Genomic DNA, 22,451 nt, shown 5'->3' with positions numbered 1-22,451 from the left:
TTCATGGGTGATTTTGTGTATTTTTAATGTGACTGAGTAAACTGTGGCCCAACCATGTGCAAACGGATTTTCAGCACACCTTCTCCAGTGTTTCAGCACGAAATTGTTACTTCGCGAAGTTGAGTCGGCTCATGAAGTTAAAAATAGGCTTCCAGCTTGATTAAACTCAGAGCAAGTCACTATTTGGAGGTTTTCACCAGATAATTATTGATTTAAGCCTGTCAAACTGAGAACACCAGAGACTCTGGTGAAGTTTTCTCTTTTTCTTTCTCTTTCAGACAAATGATGAACTTGTGATGGAGTTCGAGCCCGTCCAGAGGTTCGGATCACACAGGATTCTGTACATATGTTCCTGAACATATTGTCCAACATACCATCTGAATAAATCCCGTTTTCTTCTTTGTTTGCAGTGACGAAACCCCTCAGGAGAACGTTGACAATGGCATCGTCATGGTAACATCATGTGAAAATGAAAAGTTTGTTCAGTGGGGAACTTAATCCCAGAGATCTGTGAGCTTTCTGTAGACACTGGCCGTGTTTGAAAACCATGAATTGCTCGAGGTAATCCTGGTACTCAAAGTACCACGAGGGAGATGTGGGATACGCCCTGGCTCCCTGTCTTTAGCTTGCATAAATATGCAGGGTGTGCCATAGTAGACCAGATCCAAGGGTCATAAAGGCCTGCAGGGTCTACCATAGTAGACCAGATCCAAGGTGCAGGCTGTGCAAAGATGCCCCAGAGACAGTCCAGCATACCGGAGCAGAGTGTCGGATGCAAACAGAATTAGTAACCATGGAGAGACAAATCTAAGTGGCAGGGAGAGTGGACAGGAAGACCAATGCCCCTTTATGGACTCTAAGTATAACTACATTCTGTTGGACAGTCTCAAACCCCCCAGACCTCCAACCTGGGACTCTGGTCATGTGTTGATTTGAGGTTTTTAAATATGCCTTATTCACTATTTCAGTGTTTCCGATTGCAGATCAAGAAATTTTCAGGGTTGTCATATGAGAAGTGATGAAAAGTTTATCACTTTTATGATATAGTCCTCTGTTTTGTTTTGAAATTAAGATGACTTTATTAAGTGATTGAAGGAATGAACAGTTGTTTTCTTCCATTCTTTCGTGGTGCAGCAGTGGCAGAATAGGTGGCGTTAATGTTCCAGTCTTCACAGATCATCCTCGAGAAGAGAAAAACATGAAAATCTTCCTGAAACTGCCTCAATCTTTACAGACAGGAAGCTTGATTGTTAGTTTATAGTGACACATATGGGGGTGGGTGGGGGATGGGGGTAGGGGGTTCAGGAAGGACTGAACTGAACAATGTGATCTGGGCTTCTCTGTTTTCCTTGAACAGATTCACAAGGAGAAGGTCTCTTATTGGACCCTGAAGGTCTCCATACTGAGAGCACGCCTGCACACCTCTGAAGATCTCTGTAAGAACACATTTATGTTTTGACAATATTTCAGATGAAGACTTGATTTTTAAATGAACTGTAATCTGGACATTTATGTTCGGATCATCAGACTCGCATTTTTATGCATGGTGAAAAGAGGGTCAGAGACCCTTCTCTCTCACTCACACACACACACACACACACACACACACACACACACTCACACACACGGCCTCAGCTGGTATTTGTAATTGAGTACAAGTCTTCAGTTCTCTTTCCACCTCTGCAAACTTCTATGAAAACAGTCACCACAGGAACAGAGCCTGTTTTTCCTGGATGATTATGAAACCAAGGCGTTATCTTCATGTGTCACTTGCTCTCACCGGCTTTCTGTTTCTGTGTTCCAGTTTCAAATTCAGACTGCTACGTCATTTTCTTCCTTCCAACGGCAACAGCCAGGAAGCACCGCACCAGAACTGTGTCAAACACAAACCAGCCGGAGTGGAAGGAAACCTTCACCCTCCGGGTCCCCGTCCTGCTCAAGGTAGGACATCTTGTTACTTGCTGGTCAAACTTCTAGAACAGGGATGGGCAACTTCACTTCACTTCCTCACTGGTGTAGGACCATGCTGGAAACACGAGGGGTGTGCCATCTGGTGGCCAAAGTATGTCATTGCAACTTAGTCTGTGCAGCAAAAAACACGTTTTCTTCTTTTTCAAAAATTAATCTGAGGGCCGTACGGAGTGAGGGTGTGGGCCGTATGTGGCCCACAGGCCACCAGTTGCCCACCCCTGTTCTAGAACTTTAGGTGTCTCTTGACTGACTAAAAGATGAAGGGTGATTACAGGTGGATATGTTCACTACTTTTTCTGGTTGTGGTCAGGACATTTCTCCCTCTGAAAGAAAGAATGAACTCTTCATTTTCTAAACAACCAATCCCTTCTCCACTTTCTGAACAGTCACGGAAAAAACTAAATCTATTCTCAGCCAGAAGAGAGAGAAAGCCATTTTCTCTGACCAAACACTGTCTCCTGTTTTCCCAGAATGTTCTGGAGATCCAGGTCCATGATGAGGATCCCATCACATCTGACGACCACATTTCAACAGTCCTGTTTGACCTGGGAAACCTGCCTGTTGGGGAAAAGGAGACCAAGGTGTTTGAGTTGAACTCTGAGGTAAAACATGTTAACAGACTGAAAGTCCTCCAGAATATTCCTCTTGATCATCCAGCAGTGTGAGAAATAGACTGTCACTGAAACCAAAGAATTGTCCTGAAGACTGTAAAACAGAAGGTTCAGGCCTGAGACATTTAATTAATTAATTATTGTTAATCATTTAGGTTAACAACCTGTTTGAATGTTGCACATTAAAACCCTACAATATGAGTTAAATAGCATTTTTTCAGTGTATGAACACTTTAAATGGTGATGAGGGAAACTTAGCTGAATTGGGGGGGGGGGGGGGGGGGGGGGAATGCAGGGTGACAGTCTCTCCTCTGTAGCATCAAACTGGCATCCGCAGAGTAAGACTATCTGCTGCAGCACACGTCTTGAAAAAAGAATACGCTAACAGTCTGGAAACCTGCGTGACTGTCAACCAAACCAACACTAACCGAGCGTGCTTCATCTGTGCCGAAAATAGACCAGGTTCCATCTGGTCAGTTTTCAGCTCACCTTCTGCGCAGTGTTTTAGCATGAAATTGTCACTGCGCCAAGCAAAGTCTGCCCATGATCTTAAAAATAGGCTTCCAGCTTGATTAAATTCAGACCAAGTCATTATTTGGAGGTTTTAACCAGATAATTATTGATGTAAGACTGTCAAACTGAGAACCAGAAGCTGTGGTGAAGTTTTCTCTTATTTCTCTTTCAGACAGATGATGAGCTTGTCATGGAGTTCGAGCTCATTCAGAGGTTTGGATCACACAGGTTTCTGTACATATGTTCATAAACCTGAACATATTGTCCGATATAACATCTGAATAAATCCTGTTTTCTTCTTTGTTTGCAGTGATGAAGCCCCTCAGGAGTACATCAGCAACGGCATCGTCATGGTAACATCATGTCACACTGAAAAGTTTGTTCAATGCGACACTTAATTCCAGAGATCCGTGAGCTTTCTGTAGACACTGGTCATCTTTAAAATGGATGAATTGCTTGAGGTAATCCTAGTTCTTAGAGTGCCATGAGGAAGATGTTTTACCCAGTGTTACTCCTGCCCTGACTGGCTGGTGATAATGACGCCTGCACTGGGTGGAGCCACCGACCCCAAAGTATCCTGGGCTACCGTCACTCAAATAAGCACCTCTGCTTGTTTTGCCCAGTAAGAAGGGTTGTCTGAAGAGACATCTCACCAGGATGCACCCAGGCCACGGGTAGAATGAGCTCACAGGCCAGCAGGCGTGTCCAGAATGTTCTTCTCTGTCAAATGAGTTGATCATGTTGAGTCATCACACTCCTTCCTGCAACACCATCATCGGCGGAGACTTTCCAGTGGTTTGAAGCGCACAGTGCTGCATGTGGCAGAAGATATGTCATCATGATAATCTTGTCACATACTGCCGGGTCAAGCTTGGTCAACATATCGCCACATCGTTCAGCTTGGTAACCTGCGAGCATTGAGGAAACATGACACACCCTGACAGCCAGTGCTTATAGGCTTGCTCCGTCATGATGTACTGGAAGCAGAGTGGGGCTCCTGGAGGATGTAGTTCACCATGGAGATGAAGAGCTCCATGAGGCGTATACGGGGAATGCCAACCTGCTCTATGCACTCACAGTCCAGGGAGGAAGGTCCGTGTACCGGGTTTTGTCGTGGGTGGTCCTTCCATTAGGAGGACAACTCTTCCAGCAGCCCAGAGAAGACAGGAAGCTGCTGTTTTGCCAGTCTGGAGGAATTTCTTAATTTCATCACAGGAACTGCTGGTGTCAGTCGCTCCAGGCAAAGGGACTTTCAGCCAGCATGAAGCTTGTTGCCCCTCCACCAGCACAGACATGCTGGTGGAGGGGCAGTGGACATGCCTCCCTCTTTGTCCACATGGCTATGGGAATGGCTAGTGTGACGTCACAAGTCACTTCCGGGTCCAAGGCTTCTAGCGCGCAATGTAAACACCATGGCTGTTGCCAAAGAAACGGTCACTTTTTTCACGGTAACAGTGAATTTTGCTGACTTTCCAAAGTTAGTGAAGAGGGGTTTAAACTCTTACAACTCAAACCGAGTTGTAAATATTTCTGTGGTGACAGGTGGAAGTCTGAAATGGAAAGCACAGGCTTCAATGAAAAACAACATTTACGAGGTTGAGGTGAGTGAGTAAGTGGCTAGCTAGCATTAACACTCGGGTGTCAGTCGTCGCGTCAAGCTGTGTAACTTAACTATTAATTAATTAGCAATGTTAGAATTGGGTTCTGTCTGTCTGCGGTTTTAGGACAACTTACAGTTTATTGTAGAAGTGTCATCCAGGGAAATAATTTTAAACCAAACCTCAAACACGCCATAAAGCAGAAGCAGCACACATTCAGTACAGGGTAAAAAGTAAAATAATAATAATAATAATACTTATAATAATAATAATAAAAAGCCCTTACAGAATATCTAATAATATCCCCCCTTGTGGGATTAATAAAGGATTATTAACTTTGGATAACTCCGCTGGTCCATCCTGCCACGGAGAGGAGGCAGTTTTAACAGTGAGAGAAGACACAGCTGCTGCAGAGCAGCTTCAGATCCAGCGAGAGAAACGCTGCTGTTCAGCCCTGAAAAGATGTGGGACTTTATTTTGTCCTGTGCTGTTTTAGACAATATTGTTCTGGCCGATAGAGTTACTTTTGATGCGCCGGCGCCACGAGAGGAGCTGATGTGGGAACCAGCAGGACCTGAAGAACCGCGACTGACACGTAAATAAACTCTAAAGTTTAGCAAATGATTTATTTAATCAGTGATGTGATGCCAGCAGCCTCGAAAATAATATTAGCTAAAGGGAGATTAAACACAGACAGAGGACGTGTAGCCAAAAATTTTATTTAGACTTCTATAAATTGTGTTTAATTTAAGCAGCACCGGGAGCGGGGGGCACGCGCCGCCCTCGTGGACTGAGTCCCGGTTCCGCTCCGTCCTGTGTCCCGCTCGGTCAGGGGTCCTGCTCAGGACCGGGTCCGGTGCTGGGTGTGTGTGTCTCGGTGGGACCGTCCCCGCTGTGGGGAGGAGACCTGGCTACGGTGCCGCTGCTGTCTGGCTCTGAGACATAATTAAATGAAACAATAAAAATCTGATCTATATAACGTGAGTCCGCCTCATTATTTGTAATATCAGTAAAATAATATAATGATGCAATATCGGAGGAAAGCAGTAGTAGGAAATGGTTTTGTTGACATCGTTCCTGTTGTTACAACACGGGACACAGCACTGCACCGTCGCACCTTTGGACACGGAAGTGACGTATTCAGCTTCGATGACGTAGCTACTAGCCATCCCCATAGCCACAGCGCCTGGTGTGGTAAACTGAGCGGAGGGGGTCAGGAGGTCATCCTCCTTGGATTTGAGTAGCTCTGAGGTGTTTGTCCTCATAATTCAACTCCGGTACGTCTTCAACAAGCAGCCCTGTAGCAGCTCGGTCTAGCTGGAAGCCCCAGCTGCTGCGATCATATCATCCTGCTTCTGCATCAGTCACATTGACCTCTTTGCTGACTGATGTGTTGCCCATGGACAAGTAGGGGTCCTGACCAGATGAGCTAGCTTAGCGTGCTAGGCGCCACCGGAGCCTTTTCAGGGTGAACCATAGAGAGTGGTTTGGGTTGAGGGAGTTGATTGGTTGTTGGTTGTGTTGTGATGGTGAGTGTCCTCTGGTTTCCTACAGGCTGCCCCGCTCTCTGTGCTGCAGTTCAGCATGAGGAACCATCAGAACAGTGACTGTAGGTCTTCACTCCTGGATGATTCCTGACTTCCTGTTTGACACAACCTGTCTCTGAGCTTCTGGTGCCTCTCATTTTCTCCACCAGATCTGAAAGACAGGATCCTGAAGGTGAGAGGGGCTTATGATGAAACCCAGAGATTCACTTCTGAGGGGACGGACCTGTGTTTCTACATCAACCGAGACCTGGAGACTGAACTGGGAGTCCTGGTGAGTGGCAACATCTTTCCTCTGCCTGTACAGCTTCTAATAAGTTTTAATGCGTCACTGACCTGTGTTCAAAAACATGGTGCGATAAATCAGTCTCAGTCTCTTCTTCATCTACATGAAAAACAAAAGTATCCTGAATTAATGCTGTTCATGTCAAATGGTTTTTGTGTGATTATGTTTGGACTGTTGAAGTCTGTGGTGACATGAATGTTGATGTGTGTGAGTTAGTCAGATGGAAGGTTCGTGTCTACCTTCACATCACTACACTTACTGTAAATGTGTTGTGTTTTCATTTTGTTGTTGGTGATTGATCTCAAGATCAATCAGTGAGTATTTTGAACCACAGTCTAAAACTTGTTAAAGAGACAGAGGATCCATCGTTACTGAACATTGAGCTCAGTTTGACTAAATCTTTCTCCTTTCATTGGGAATTACGAACATCAACAACCAAATGATTAAACAAAAAATCTGGCAGTATTTTAAGCTCTTTAAGATCTGCCTTCCTTGATATTCAGAAGTATAATAATTAGAATTTTGACAAATGAAACAGAAATTGAAAAAAAAAAGTTGGCCTTAAACCAATGGCCACGAGTATTTCAGTTACATTAAAGATTAGAAAATCTCAGAAACTTTGATTTGACTTTTGGCATCACAGAGATACTGAACTTTGGAAAATGGGACTGCCACAGTAAACAAATGTAATTTAAATAGCACAAAACCAACACAACGCATTGATGCCTTCGAATATTAAATAATAAACTGGACTAGTTTGATACTTTAAACCCTCAGTAATGCAGTGAGCTGCTCATATGAGCTCTGCCAGACAGCATGAGAGGACTAATGGGAGTTTTGCTGACAGCCGCATTTTACACCTCCGTCTCCCACCACTAGGCATTCAGTTTTATTTTCTGCTGGATTATGATTAAAGTACATCCATCAATCAGAGCGTCTTTTCCTCCCCTCAAGGCCCTGTGCCAAAGCTGCTGCCATGCTCTCTTGTGTGCCAGTGCAGGTCTGCTGATGGGCGTGGTCAAACAAGAACAGGAAGTAGCTCATGATGGATGATATTTTCAGAGTAAAGCACACCGGGTGTGTGAACAAGCTGGGGGAATCGCATGTTTTTAATTTATTTTGAGAGTAAAAATGCTGCCATTTTCCTCTCATCTCGTCTCGTTAGCTAAAACAACAGATACGTCTCGTCAAATTTCCGTCTTTAAAGAGATATTTTTAGCTTGTCACGTCTCGTTTTAGTAACGGAAAAAAGGGGCGTTGATGAAATATTTTCGTTGTCGTCATTGTTTATGAAAACAACAGTGACGGGCACGCACAGAGCAGGCTGAGACAAACTCCTCAGTGTCCTTATCCATGGAGTTCCACCAAAACTTCAGCCTCAGGACCCCAAGAGTTCGGGCTGCTCCAGGGCGGCATGTCAGGTGAGATGAGTGGCTCCAGTGGAAAACCTGTGAGTGAGCAGACTTGGGAACAGATAGTGTTAGGATGAACACTACCTGGTACGTTCAGCTGATCTGGAGCTCCCCGTACCACTTCCTCAGTTTCCCAAGTCAACCATTAGGCAGGTCTTGGGCAGGATGGTCTCCACTTCTTCCAACTGCTCTTCCTTTGCATACAGGTGGTACAGGGCATCAGGCTTTACGTTTCGGGATCTGGGGCAATCGAGATATCGAGAGCAGAGAGCCTCTCAGAGGAGCAGCCCTCCCCATCCGGACGGCGCTGCCGGTGTGTGTTGACTTTGCGCCTCGCGCAGTGCGCCTCCGCTGGGCTCCGGAGCTTCGCAGCGTCCCGGCGAGGAGAGGAGCGGCCCAGCGGCCGCGCGAGCCGTGCGTCTCCGCCGGCTTCGGGACCAGCTTCCGTGGAGCAGCTCCGGGCCGTTTACCCAATCGGCCCCAACTCGGCTCCTGGAAGTCAGACGCCCGGGCGCCGTCACAGCCGCGGCCGACTCAAAGAGCCTCTCTGCTGGGGAGAGGAGCTCCGCTACGTTCCCATCCGAGCTAATTGTGGCTAAGTTAGCAAAAACTGTCAGCTGGTCAGCTGACCCACCTGAAGACGGGGGAGGAGCTGACTTTATGAAAACACTGGAGATGGATGAGAAAATACAGCCGAAATGAGCGACCTGTCCGGGGGGCGGCCAAAGGCTGGATTCTCTTCCGGGGGGGGGGGGGGGGGGGGGGGGGGGGTGTTCCTCTTCATGACGTCGAGAAGAGGGAGATTTCAGAACCGAGTGTTTGAGTGTATATTTTCTTAAAAGTGGAGCCACAATTGAGGGAGGTGACTGAATTTTTCCCTTCTGGGGGATCATACAGAGGCTCTGGGAGGCAGTATGACTGTAAAGACACCTTTTTAAAGTGAATTCTGTATAATATGACTCCTTTAAGAACACTTGACTAAGAAATGCCTGACATGAACCTAATTTATAAAGCTCATGTGCAGGTATGGAAGGCTTACGGAGGAACTGGGATGGACTCGTATAAGACATTGCAGGATGAGGTGCAGAGGTAGAAGCAGACGGGTTCGCAGTTGATGCAGATACAAGTAACGAAGTAACTTTCCCTGTTAGCTAAGAAATCTGGTTGATGTGAGCATTGTTACTCCATACAAAGGTGCGTAACAAATACTCATGATAAGCTAGCATGGCCTCATGACCAGCAATGGCCTCTGCTACAGTTGGTGAACTGGAGACCTGATCTACACCAGTTCAACTGTCCGCTGACTTCATCATGGTCGGACCATAGTGTAACAGTTCAGACTCAGAGGCTCAAATGCCGAGAGCATGATTCTGTGAACTGTAATGAAAGAACTATCATATTAACAGGAAACATTTTTGTAAAAATGGCAAATCTGCGTCATGCTCATGAGAAACTTTCTCACAATAACGAGACAACTGTGTCATAATAATGAAAACCAGCTCAGAAACATATTTATTAACTGTGGCAGCTCCATGTTTCTGTACAAAACAGGCTCCTCATCTTCTGTATCAACTCACTTCAAACAAAGAGCTTCTTCACCTGACATGACATCCCACACATGATATCTCACGACGTGGTTCTCTCCTCTGGTGTCCATCAGTCTGGTTCTGATGAAGATGATGCTGATGCTCCTCTGGAATCTGCTCTCAACGTCCCGCCTCTCCCAGCTCGATACTCAGGGACGGCCACTCTCACTATTGACCAGGTGACCTTTTTGCTCATGCTGGTGGGAAACTTTAGAACAATGAGACCAGCAGGGAGAAAGTGAATCTGTGTGTGTGTTGAGAACAAAACAGTGACCACATGGTTCCTTTCGCTTTTCACAAACTGTTCCACTTCCAACAGAAAGACACTCATACGTCTTCTTCATGCAGAGGTCTGCAACTTTAGGACAAGAAGAGACATTCGGACTGCCAAATAAAATCAGCCTGAAGATTCAAGGCTTAGTTTTGATAGATTTACTAAGCTTCAGTTGATAAGAAGATATTCCTTTTTCTCTCCTATGAAGGGGAAATGATATTGATTTTATGAAATTAAAAGGCATTTCAGACTAAATTTCAGATTAAATTTGATCAAGTCTGAGTCATTTCAGTCATTCAGACAGTTCATTCATCACAACTGTTTATCTCAACTTTTCTCTCCATTTATCAGACATACAGATAAAGATTGCAGCGTTGTTTAGAGTTAAAACAGGTTTTCCAGGGCACATAAGGTATACAGTCACATTTTCCTAATTTATATTGTTGAAAAGCATCATGAGAATGTTGAACAGTGAGTTTTTATGCCGATCTTAATGACACTTTGTCTTTCTAGAAAACTGTGGTATTGGACCTAGAAGCACAGCAGAGGTATGGTGATGATCCAAAACTGGAGACGAACTGTTGAAAGTTTCTGTGTTTGTATACGTGTGTATGTTTGCACGCTTTTCATATACGTACCTTATAAATAGCCAGGAGGAGCATCTTGCCGTTCGGCTAGATAATGAGCTCCCGGCGCAGGAGAGAGAGTTCCTGATGAAGAGGAAGGCCTTGGTGATGAAGGCCCTGGAGAAGACTCTGTCCCTCACCTCTCCACTCGACCCCAAGAAGGTACAGCAGTCTCTGATAATCTATTCAAATAAACACTACAAGAGTTGTCTCAGGCTGAACGGTGGCATCCTGCAGAGTTTACCTGAGCCCAGAAAACCTGTGCCAACTTTAAAATGCCGACAGCACAGCTAAGAAACCTCTGTTTATAGAATTTTGCAATACATACATGTTGATCTGTGTGGGAGTCGTTTTTAGACATTTTTGGTTCTTTAAGTGTTTTGGTTTCTTTTTTTCTCTCCTTTCCCTTTTACAATAGTTTAGACAGTTTTTGTTATGTTATGTTTTTGTTAGGGACCGAGCCCTCCAAGGGCAAGGTCTCTATTGTTATTCGTCTGTTTCTCGTTCTTCATTAGGGACCGAGCCCGGAGGCCACCATGCCCTCCGGGCTCGGTCTCTATTGTTATTCGTTCGTTTGTCGTTCTATATTATACTAACGCCCAAACAAACGCAAATTTGACCCCCTAAACATGCACGAAAACTCACCAAATTTGGCACGCACTTCATGACCGGTGAAACATTTTATAAAATGGAAAAATTAAATATTAAAAATTAAAAAATTTAAAATTAAAAATTAATCTTTGTCATAAATCTAACGGTGTGGATTTTATTAGCGCTCAAAGTTGGAAGTCTGAAATCCTGCCTTGCTCCGGCCCTCATCCGTTACAATGGAGAAAAAAAGAAAAAAGTCGCCTTTTTTCAGCACCTCGAACAACTGGAGATTGTGGCTATACCGTGACTCCTATCAACAAACCGAGCACACGTAAAGCCTCACCAGGTTCTCCCGAACAAGATGATGTTACATAAGTGAGGATAATTTCATGTTATATGTATGTTTTCACAGGTATGAAAAGGTGTGCGCTCTGCATTTTTTTTGCTCTCAGTTATAATGGAGCCGGATGGGGAAAAATCTCGCGCTTCTCACAAACTGAGGCCTCTACGGTCCAAACTAAAAGTCTGACTGCTCTGAAAGCCTCACCAACTGAAAGACAACTAATTTTCCTATCAAACGTGATATTTTTTGTTCAGTTTTGCCACACAGGAAAGGAACAAGGAGCAGTTGTTTCCCAAACAGAAGCTTTTATTTTCTCCTCTCTCCACTCTAACGGACATGACCATATATGGGCATACAGTGCAGTTACACAGCTGACAGCAGCTGTCAATCAAACTCTGACACTCAGTGCCTTCATTCAGTGACTCTCAAAAGCAGATGGGAGATGCTAACAGCTCCATGTTAGTGGATGACAGATGCTAACAGCTACATGTTAGTTGATGGGACATGCTAACATCTCTATATTAGTGGATGAGAGATGCTAACAGCTCCATGTTAGTTGATGGGAGATGCTAACATCTCCATGTTAGTGGATGAGAGATGCTAACAGCTACATGTTAGTGGATGAAAGATGCTAATAGCTACATGTTAGTGGATGGGAGATGCTAACAATTCTATGTTAGTGCATGGGAAAAGCTAACAACTCCATGTTAGTGAATGAGAGATGCTAACAACTCCATTTTAGTGGATTGGAGATGCTAACAGCTCCATGTTAGTGGATGGGACATGCTAACAACTCCATGTTAGTGGATGACAGATGCTAACAGCTACATGTTAGTGCATGGGAGAAGCTAACTACTCCATGTCAGTGGATGGGAGATGCTAACAGCTCCATTTTAGTGGATGACAGATGCTAACAGCTACATGTTAGTGGGTGGACGTCTCAGTCGTGGGCCGGCGAGGAGGCTCGGTCCCGACCAATGCCGCTTGCGGCTTTAATTTCTAATGTATTTTACATTTTTCAGACATTTTACTTTTGACTTTCCCATTTTCTACCCATTCCTATGCTTTTGAGTATTCTTATTGTTGTTTTGGCAGTTGGACCTTTTTAAGCCACATTTCACAATTTTAGCATTTTTATCTGCTCTCGTGTTTCTTTGAACCAAAATCTTTTAAAATATGTGTTTCTATTTTGGATCTACTCTGCTGAACTGTGGACCTGTTGAGCTTAGATTACCAACCAGGACCCAGAAACCTTCCAACAGTCTCACAGATGAAAAATAACAAAAAAACAAAAAACATCATAACTCAAGATCTTTAACTTTTTACTTGAGAACAGGAAAGGAGCTCAGACTTGTGTGCACATCCCAGCTGACTCTTGATGATTTGTCAAAGCAGGTGGTTTTTGAAGTGCCATAGCAATAAAGTTATGTTGATTTGAGGATGCCCCCTGGTCACCTCCATTCCCAGGTTTACCAGGTACGTCTGCCTGGAAGGAGGAACCAACGCCGGTCCAGGACTCACTGGAGGGGTTATATCTGTGGTTTGGTCTGGTGGCTCTCTGCCACTGTTACCCCAGGGGACTGGATCCACCCAGTTTGCATCGTTGGATGGATGGATGGATGGATGGATGGATGGATGGATGGATGGATTGGTGTTCAAGTAAAGTAAAATCCTGATGATATGTAGTATATTGTGTTCTCTCTGTGAGCAGTCCTTCCCGCTGCACCATTGTGCATCCTACTTCAACAATGGCTCATAGACTCACCATTCAATGTTGTTGCCTTTTGTTTATGTTGTTAAAACTGCTTTTAATTTTTCCCGGTGTTTTAATGTTCAGCGTCCTTGGGTGTTGTGAAAGGCGCTTTTAAATTGAATAAATTATTATTATTATTATTATTTTTATTGTGTGACCTCTGCAGCAAGTGAATTTCAATGTGGAATAAGAGAACTGAGGAACCATTTTCAACTGTTAAACTCAAACTGTTAGAATGTTTGAAAGATAAGCTGTAGGATTCATCTCTATGTTGATATCATGTCTGAGTTTCACCGACCTCTAAGCTGTTGTTCTGATGCTGCTCCTTTTGACTCCGTTAACATAGTAATGTGTGAATCCCTGTCTGTTCTCTGTGTCCAGGTTCCAACTATAGCAGTGGCAGGGTCAGGCGGAGGCTCTCGAGCAATGACGGGCCTGCTGGGAAGCCTGAGGGGTCTGCAGGAAATAGGGGTCCTGGATGCTGTCACTTACCTTACTGGTGTTTCTGGATCCACCTGGTGAGGAAGAGAACAGAGACCTTCAGTTGTGTTTTACAGTCAGTCCAAAGGAAAGTAACATCAGTGTTTTTCTTGGTGAACAGGGCATTGTCTGCTCTGTATCGGGAGGCAAACTGGTCACAGCAGGACTTAAACAAAGTCATCTCAGCTGAGAGAGAACAGCTGACAAAGAGCGTCCTGGACCTCTTCTCACCCGAGAGGCTGCGCTACTACAGAGAAGAGATGGCAGAGAAAAAGGAGCAGGGACACATTTCATCCCTCACTGATTTCGCCGGGCTGCTTTTTGAGCAAATTATATTTGGAGAGGTGAGAAGCTGAAAGTTAAGCTGGCTGATCAAATGTTTTAAAGGTTACCAAGTGTTGTGGCGTGTTGTTTATCATTGCAGAAAGTCGAGAGTACCGTGTCTGAGCAGCAGATGGCAGTGAATGAAGGTCAAAACCCTTTACCAATCTACACTGCTGTCAATATAAAAGACGACCTACAGTTCAATGGAAGTGAAGCTGGTAAATATTCTGGAATTCTTCTTTTGATTTGTATCAGAACTGGTTTCATACTGATGATCACGATTTGCTCTCATCAATACTACAACACTAAAGTGTGATCAGGTGGAAGTGCACAAACACCACTGGACCTTTGACATCTGAAATGATAGATTTTAATTTGGTCATAGTACAATACAAAGCTGGTACAAGGCAGGTAAGATATATACTGTATATATATATATATATATATATATATATATATATATATATAGATATAGATATAGATATAGATATATATGGTTAACATGTTATTTAAACGAAAATGAAAAGTTTTAGGACTGAATCCGAAGCTCATTTAAAATTTGAAATAATAAATGAACAAAGATAATTAGAATGTGTCAGATTTGATGACACTTTGATGAACTACAACATGTACTATTGTAAGAAATGCTGGGTGCTTCAAATGTTTAACTCATCCAAGATGTGACTCTGTGCTGTCCATGGGAGCGGCTGTGGTCTGGTGGGAAGCACAATTGTCTTACAATCGGGCTCCTTTCCCCTGTCTGCATGTCGCAACCCCCAGGGTAAAATAATTGTAGGTAAAATAGCACCACTGCCTTGTGGTCGTCACGGGAGTGACAAAGGCTAAGGGAGACCCCCTAAAGAAAAATCCGGAGTGGAGCCCTGAAGGCGGTTGGTTCTCACATTGCGGTACCTTCCGGCAACTCCTGTGGCCAAGCTCGCTGGTGCCAACTACAAGAGCCTGTCTCTTCCGTTGCATTGGACACTACCAGCGAGGCTGAGAAGGGCCATGAACTTCGCCCTGGCTTGTCCATGATCTGTCTCAAAATCAACGGAGCTCATCCTCATCGAAAAAAATCGATGGACTGCTGAAAAAACAAAACAAAAACAACATCAAATATACTGACTTTCAAACTGATTTTTTTTGACAGAGTGGTATGAATTTACCCCCTATGAGGTCGGCTTTCACAAGTATGAAGTATTTGTCCGAACTGAGAACTTTGGAAGCGAGTTCTTCCTTGGTTATATCATCAACAAACTCCCTGAGCTCCGCATCGCGTATCTTCTTGGTGAGACTCTGGTCTTCATTCAATATGCAGAGGAATTTCAAAAATATAAGAAAAATTCAATCTGTGTTTGCTTGTGCTTCTTCTTCTGTTCAGGAATATGGGGTAGTGACTTTTCTTTATCCATCACTGATCTATGGAAGCGCTTCACAGGTCGTGAAGCTCCATGGAGTGGCAAGTTTGTAGACCAAGTCAGCATCACAGGTACAACAGGTAGATATAGACGAGAAAATTTATTTGATTTTGATCTTTTCTGTAAACTCCACAATAATGACTCACCTGGTGATTGTTGAGGCTGGAGCAAACAAGCTCTGCAACGCAGGGCAGCACAGAACGACCTCAGCATGTGATGTTCATCTCTGGATGATGCCAATGTATTTGTGCTTTGAGATTCAGTCTTACAGAGGAGGCTCATTTTTCTTGCTTGTATCTGCGACCTTGTTCTTTCAGTCATGGTGCAGAGCTCATGACCATCGGTGAAGGTGGGAACGTAGATTGACTGGTAAATCTGCACGGCTATGGACTGATAGAGCTTCTGCACCAATCCACCAGTCAAGCTCACAGTCTATCCTTGCAGCACTTGTGGACAGGACCCTGAGATAGATGAACTCCTCCACCTGGGGCAGGGTCTCAATGCCTACCTAGAGAGGGCAAAGTACCTTCTTCCGGTCAAGGACCATGGCCTCAGATGTAGAGGTGGTGATTTTCATCCCTTACACTTCACAAACGTCTGTAAACTGCCCCACTGAATCTTGTGGGTTCAGACTTGAGGAAGCTAACAAGACACTGTGATCTGCAAAGATGACAGCTGAGATAGATCCTGTGGTCTCCAAATCAGACCCCCTCCTGCCCCTGTGTTCAACTAGAGATTCTGTAGAACAGGTGACAAAGGGCAGTTCTGCCAGAGACTTCTACTTCAGTCATACAGAGACCAGACAGCCCTTAGCAAAGGGACCCGGACTCCATACTCCTGAAGCACCTCTCACAATATACCATGAGGGATGTGGTCAAACACCTTCTCTCCATTATAACACATGTGGACTGGTTGGCCGAACTCCCACGAACCCCCGAACACCTGATGGAGAATGTAGAGCTGATCCAGTGTTTCATGACAAGGATGAAAACCACATTGTTCCTCCTGGACCCAGAGATCAGCTATCAGTCGAATCCTCTCCTCCACCTCAGTGATTTCAGCTTGGGTTATGGATGACTCCATCCCTGAAACCTCAACCTCCACTTTCTCCATGTAAGATATGTCAGCAGGATTGTGGAGATCCTTGAAGTATTCCTTCTACCATCTGATAATATCCCCAGTTGAGATCAGCAGCTCTCCTCCTCCACTGTAAACAGTGTTGATGGAGACCTGCTTTCTCCTCCTGAGGCACTAATGGACGGTTTGCCAGATTTTCTTCGAGGCTGACCAATAGTCCTCCTCCATGTCCTCCCATAACTCCTTCCAGACTCGAAGTTTTGCCTCCACAACCACTCGGGCTGCAGTCCGTCTGGTCTGCCGGTACCCGTCAGGTGCTTTGGGAGACCCATGGGTCAATACCTCTGTGTCCACCACAAGGTTCAGGGGTTGCAGCCACAACAGACACTGGAGACCTCATGACCACAGCTCCAAGCAGCTGCTTCAACAGTGGAGGTGGAGAAAATGGTCCACTTAGACTAAATGTCCCCAGCTTCCCTCTGGATCTGGGAGAAACTCTCCTGGAAGTGGGAGCTGGATACCTTGCTGACAGAGGACCACTCCAGACTTCCACAACATGTTTGGTTCTACCAAGTCTGTCTGGATTCCTCCTCCACCGGCGGATCCAACTCACCACCAGGTGGTGATCGGTCAACTTTCACTGATGTTTTTGTGGTTTTGTGCGGGCTACGGTCCTGCTTCGTCTGTGCGGTCCTGCTTTGCCCGTCTGCTCCATTGGGGAAAAGTTCACTGGTGAATGAGGAGGAAAAAGTGGTCCCGTAAGCACCTTGGCCTGCAAGATGGTTCGGGGCCTGTTTTAAGCCACGCATATGAAAACATTAATCTGTGAGGAGGCCTCAGACCTCCTCACAGATTAATGTTTTCATATGCGTTCCCAACAGTGGATTTACAGATTCATTTACATATTGAATGTGGGATTGTTGCCTCACCACACTACACTGCTTCTTGTTTCAGCCACCTACAGCATACGTTAAATGACTGAACCAAAATGCTTTCAACATTGGTACATTCTATATTCACTTTTTCACACAATAGCTTTAATTCTTTGAAAGCTAATAATCAGATCAGAATCAAATGAAAACTCATGTTGTCCTTCTTTGGAGAATTTTCTGCCAAATGAGCAACTTTTTGCGAATATGCTTAATTTCAGTCAGTACGTACAACAACATGACGTCTTGATGGTAACCAATAATGGGGCAACCATCATTACCACTCAGCTCTAAATATCAACTGTATGAAAGTGTTTTAAAGAAACACATTCTCCCCTTCATCCTGAAAAGTGACTTTTGTTTTCAGAAACGGACTCTGAACCTTCTGGTCTGGACACGGTGGTCATTGACCCTGTATCAGATGCGGCCGAAGACGTGTCTGACTTTCTGCGGGATGAAATAGTAATTGCAAAGATGTTCAACTTCATGCGTGGATTCTCCCTGCGCTGGAACTACACAGAAAACAGCAACTTCAACACGGACACAGGTCAGCCGTGAAACGCTACGTTCAGCAGCAGCTGCCTGCTAAAAGCACGTTGTTGGTTCACCTTTTCCTAAATTATTGTGTGAACTCATGTTTGTACTTTCAACAGCTACTTATGTGAACGTACAGTGAGATAAACTGAAGAAATAAATAACTGATATTTCTGATCGATTTTTACCAACAACATTGCCAGCATAGATAAAATATATAACAATTAATTATTTTAAGTGATGTTTAATAATGTTTTACCTTCGACTTCTTTCATTCTTCCCAAACAGTAACAGAAAAAAGTCTCACAATGTTCAATATTAACCTCAGATTTTTCCCTGCTCTTTGAAAACGGATAGAAAAATAGAAACTATATATTTAAAAGGTTCCTCCATTTATAGCCTCATAGATTTTATTCACGCATTAAAATCAGGTGGATGTTTATTGCTTTGTTGAGGCATTTAATAACAATTCTAGCTAATGTCAATCTACACATTTCAAATTTGCAGGAAAACTGAACATGTCAGATATGTGTTTGTGATTAAAGAATCATTGAGGAGTAAGATGTCATATATCCTCCTCCACCTTTGTTTTCTGCACAGACTTACATCCTGATTCTATCCCGAGTCGCCTGACGCCCAGCGACGCCTTTCTGCACCCAGTGGATGCCGGTCATTCCATCACACAGGGCTGTGTGCCGGTCCTGAGGCCAGAGAGAGACGTGGACGTCATCATATCTATTGGTTTCTCGTTGGACAGAGAACGCTTCCTGAAGGTGAGCAGCCGACCCTGAACATCCGTTCAAAGCCCAAATAAAGTCTTTCTAGTTTTCAGTTAGACTCTTAGCTTTTATAAACCTCCTTTTTTCAGATGCATTTGAACATATTTAACTTTGAGGATTTCACTTTTTTAAAACCATGATGTTCATTTCAGTAGTCCCAAAGCACTCCACATTGTTAATCACATTCATTCAGCCATGGTGACGGCTGGCGGGCTTGGAGCTCCACCTCCTCTGGGAGGCATCTTGGAGTTCACCGTCTTGCTCATGGGCTCTGTACTGACCGCTCTACTTGGAGTTGGTTCGCTCTCACCTCACAGCAACAGCGCCCCTAATTTGGCTTTCGGCTGTGGAGTTTACATGATCTCCATGTAATAATTTCCTGCTTGTTACCATCATTTGGAGACTATGAGACTCCTCTGAGTCATCTGTCTGAAAGGCATCATGAAGAAGAAAAAACAAACCAAATTTGTCAGGACATGTTTTCATCTAACATGACCAAAAACGAACAACACACACATCTGGGGGACTTGTCACACCATGTCGGGGAGGCTGCTCAGGTAGGTGGGACTGCTCGCTTGGCCTCACTCGCAGCAGTGTGTGGTTACTGCCCCTCAATTTTAAATGCAAACAACATACACTTCATCAATACTCATAAGCGGGGCAGGAGAAAGCAATGGGATCTTTCTATACCCCTGTTTCTGAGGCTGTCCTGGTGTGAGGGCGGGAGGGGGGTGGTTGTTTCCCCGCAGGCCTTGGGTTTGGGCCGGCTATGGGTTGGGGAGCTGCTGGCTCCGGGGGGTGTTTATCTGTCTGCAGGTGGGGGTGGAGGGAGGGTCCGGATGTGGGGTTCGGTGTTCCCTTGCCTTCTGGGGGGGGGGGAATCTCCTGCAGGACACGATGGATGACTGACTGACTCGGAAATGTGAGTATGTTTGACTGGCTGTGTAATGTGGGTGGAGGGGTTTGGGAGGAGGGGGTGGTCTGGGTGGGGCTGGGGGTGGGGTGGTGGGGGTGGAGGCTTGAGGAAGGTTGGGGGGTTTAGTGTTGGGGAGTGGTTTAGGGGGTTGTGATACCCTGGATCTCAGGGTGTGCAGCTGGAGCGCTGGGGAGGCACTGGGCTGGGTTGGGTGGCCGCTCGTGTGGGCCTGGTCTCCTGGGTATGTTTTGGCCAAGCTGGGGGGTTGGCTCTTGGGCTCTTGGGCCCTGGACTCTTGGCTCTGCCCGCCCTGGGTGTCTGGTGCCTGGGAGGAGGCTGGCGCCTGTTGGTCTTGGCTCCCTGGACGCCGGGGGTCCAGGCCGGGGCCTTCCCTTGCTGGACCGGTGTGTGGACGTCTGCCTGGGGGAGTGGCTCGGATCTGGGCTCTGGGATGGCCATTGGTCGTCTGGGGCCTGAGGGCCTCCCTGGCCTGCTTCTGGTCTTCTCAGGGGTCAGAGGTCTTATATGCATGATCACTGTCAGATTTACATGATCAGGCTGATCTTTAATCACTCTTCGTTTTCTACATGTGGACTCGGTTACCTTGGTTTCTTGTGGTGGGTTATACTAATGGTGATCTGTGATAGGTTTTTCCTGATGCGCTTGTTTAATTTCATACTTGGATCCTCAGCTTCACGTCCCAGTTCACAACCAGCTATATTCTCCAACCAAAGTCCGTAGGATGCCCTCTGTCATATTTTTATGCAGGTGCAGTAGCCGATCATCTGGAGTGACGATACTAATTACAGACCGTCGTATCTTTGTACTCTCTTCCTTCTCTTCACCCCCTTTTTGTTGTTGTTTACTTGTCTGTTCACTTCCTTGTTTCTTTCACTTTCAGTCCCCCTGTTAGGTCCAGCATTACCATGCATCAGTACTCAAAATAAATAAAATGCATTTAAAAAGCATGTTAATAAGAGGAGCTTGATACTTATTGGAAGAGGAAATCTGTCAGGCACATGACAGCAGCCAGGCCTCCAGTCTGCTGCTTCCATGCTGGACAGGACAGGTTAAAAAAACAAAACAAAACAAAAAAACGTTAATTTCCCATGTGGAGATGTAACTCTTCATCAATCTTCCTCTTCCAGCTGTTCCAGAAACAGCCTAAATGTATTGTTCAGAGAGAAAATGGCCGTTGTGAATCTTGCAGGTCCTGGAGGACACCGCTGTGTACTGTAAAGAACATGACATCCCGTTCCCCGACGCAGACTTTGCCAGTCTGGAAAAGGAGCCATTACAGGAGGTCTACGTCTTTGAGGATGAGGAGAACCCCAAGGCTCCCATCGTGATGCATTTCCCACTCATCAACCTCTCATATCAACAATATAAAAAACCTGGTCAGTGATTTTCAGCGTGTGCTGTCTTTATATGTCTCCATCAGACTGTAAAAGGTCTTTTGAACTGTTTTTGTTTGTAGTACTTTTTTGCTTTAGTTCGTTGAAGGGTGTAAATGTTAGAGTACAAACACCTGCTGTGCTGGGAGTACTCTCTCTCCCTTCAGCTGTCTCTCGGTCTCTCATTGTGATTGACAGGTTGGTCTCTGTTAGTTTAGTCTGCTGGTCAGTGAGTGGAGGGATTTCATCTGCTCTGTTCTGTTTTGAAAACCAAACATTTCCTCTGTGAACAAACTGTATCCAGGGAGGTTTGGTGCAACAGTTCATGCTCCATTTGTAAAAAAGGTCTGAATGTGCTGAATCCCAGAAGTTAGCTGGTCATCAGTCACCAGAGTTTGGAGCAGAGTTTGGTTGAGTTATCCATGTGGATGCTTGATCCATGCAGAGATGTCAGAGAGATGAGGCTCATGCGGAGTCTGACAGGTCCTGATGGGTTGGATAAGATGTGCTGTTCATGAAACAGTGATGACAGGAACCATGTTACCCAGGACGTATTTTGAGGGTGGTGTCCCCCTCTGAGCATCCACTGGTGAAACTGACTCTGGAACACTTCCACATTTTCAGGTTGTCTTGGTAAATCAGTGATTTAAAGTATAATTTGAATGAGATCTTTCATGGTGTGCCCTTCCAGGTGTGAAACGAGAGACTGAGGAGGAAATCCAGGCTGGGAAGGTGGATGTGACCAGTGATGATACTCCATACGCAACAATCAACTTGGTCTACTCCCCGGAGGATTATGATGCTCTCGGGGACTTGACCACCTACAACATCTTAAACAACAAGGAGAAAATCCAGGAGGTCCTCCGCAAGGCCCTGCAGAAGAAGGAGTCCAGTGTCTGAGTCCAGGACCAAGAAGAGCTCTTCACATGAAACGGAAACACCCAATGCTTTTTGTTCTGCATCCAGTTGACGAATCTACTGTGATTTGGGTTGGAAATAAGTGAAATATTAGTCTAAATAATCATATGAAGAAGTTTCTTGATGAATGAAATTCAGTGTTGAGACAGTTTCCACAACGTGATGCTCATTAATGACACAGAATGCTGAAAGAGGGAAGCTGTGGTTGGAATATTATAGTTAGCTTGTAGCATGATTGAGTTGGTTTGGGGATTTGGGTTTTTTTCTTGAATGAGACATGAAGTTGTTGGATGATGTTTCAAAGTTCTTGTTATTGATGAAGATGATGTTATGAATCTATTTAGCAGTTGTGGTTGAAAATGTGTGTTTGTGAAGAAGGATGAGGAACATTTTATTTAATTGGACATTTTCTTGGTTTGCTTCTTTTATGCCAACTGTGGTTTCTATTAAAGGCTCTGTCACTTTGACTGGACAATGAACTCGTAATCACACCACTTGTGATTTAAATGTTCCCTCAACACACCCTTTGCATTATCAACACTTCATTTCTTCATTAAAGACATAAAAGTCTGGA

General features: G+C 44.8%; 1 protein-coding gene across 4 annotated transcripts in view; it reads left to right on the top strand.

The window, feature by feature from the left end:
- Positions 1-22,451, top strand: part of LOC115399724 (cytosolic phospholipase A2 zeta-like) — a 37,248-nt gene extending 14,797 nt beyond the window's left edge. For 2 of the 4 annotated variants that reach the window (XM_030107267.1, XM_030107263.1), the window contains 21 exons: positions 279-319; positions 411-453; positions 1,358-1,436; positions 1,805-1,941; positions 2,442-2,573; positions 3,268-3,308; positions 3,406-3,448; positions 6,248-6,302; positions 6,390-6,511; positions 9,596-9,700; positions 10,309-10,343; positions 10,445-10,583; positions 13,490-13,626; positions 13,710-13,932; positions 14,013-14,130; positions 15,063-15,200; positions 15,294-15,410; positions 17,704-17,883; positions 18,471-18,643; positions 20,776-20,962; positions 21,651-22,451. In XM_030107267.1, the coding sequence (XP_029963127.1) occupies positions 279-319; positions 411-453; positions 1,358-1,436; positions 1,805-1,941; positions 2,442-2,573; positions 3,268-3,308; positions 3,406-3,448; positions 6,248-6,302; positions 6,390-6,511; positions 9,596-9,700; positions 10,309-10,343; positions 10,445-10,583; positions 13,490-13,626; positions 13,710-13,932; positions 14,013-14,130; positions 15,063-15,200; positions 15,294-15,410; positions 17,704-17,883; positions 18,471-18,643; positions 20,776-20,962; positions 21,651-21,859 (2,454 nt within the window). In that variant the 3' untranslated portion in view covers positions 21,860-22,451. The remainder of the gene's footprint in view (positions 1-278; positions 320-410; positions 454-1,357; positions 1,437-1,804; positions 1,942-2,441; positions 2,574-3,267; positions 3,309-3,405; positions 3,449-6,247; positions 6,303-6,389; positions 6,512-9,595; positions 9,701-10,308; positions 10,344-10,444; positions 10,584-13,489; positions 13,627-13,709; positions 13,933-14,012; positions 14,131-15,062; positions 15,201-15,293; positions 15,411-17,703; positions 17,884-18,470; positions 18,644-20,775; positions 20,963-21,650) is intronic. The other 2 variants (XM_030107264.1, XM_030107266.1) reach the window with 2 other exon arrangements.

The sequence above is a fragment of the Salarias fasciatus genome, chromosome 13, assembly GCF_902148845.1.
Source record: "Salarias fasciatus chromosome 13, fSalaFa1.1, whole genome shotgun sequence".
NCBI classification, from domain to species: Eukaryota; Metazoa; Chordata; class Actinopteri; order Blenniiformes; family Blenniidae; genus Salarias; species Salarias fasciatus.
The sequence above is the reverse complement of the archived record's forward strand: the minus strand, read 5'-3'. Positions and strand labels throughout refer to the sequence as shown.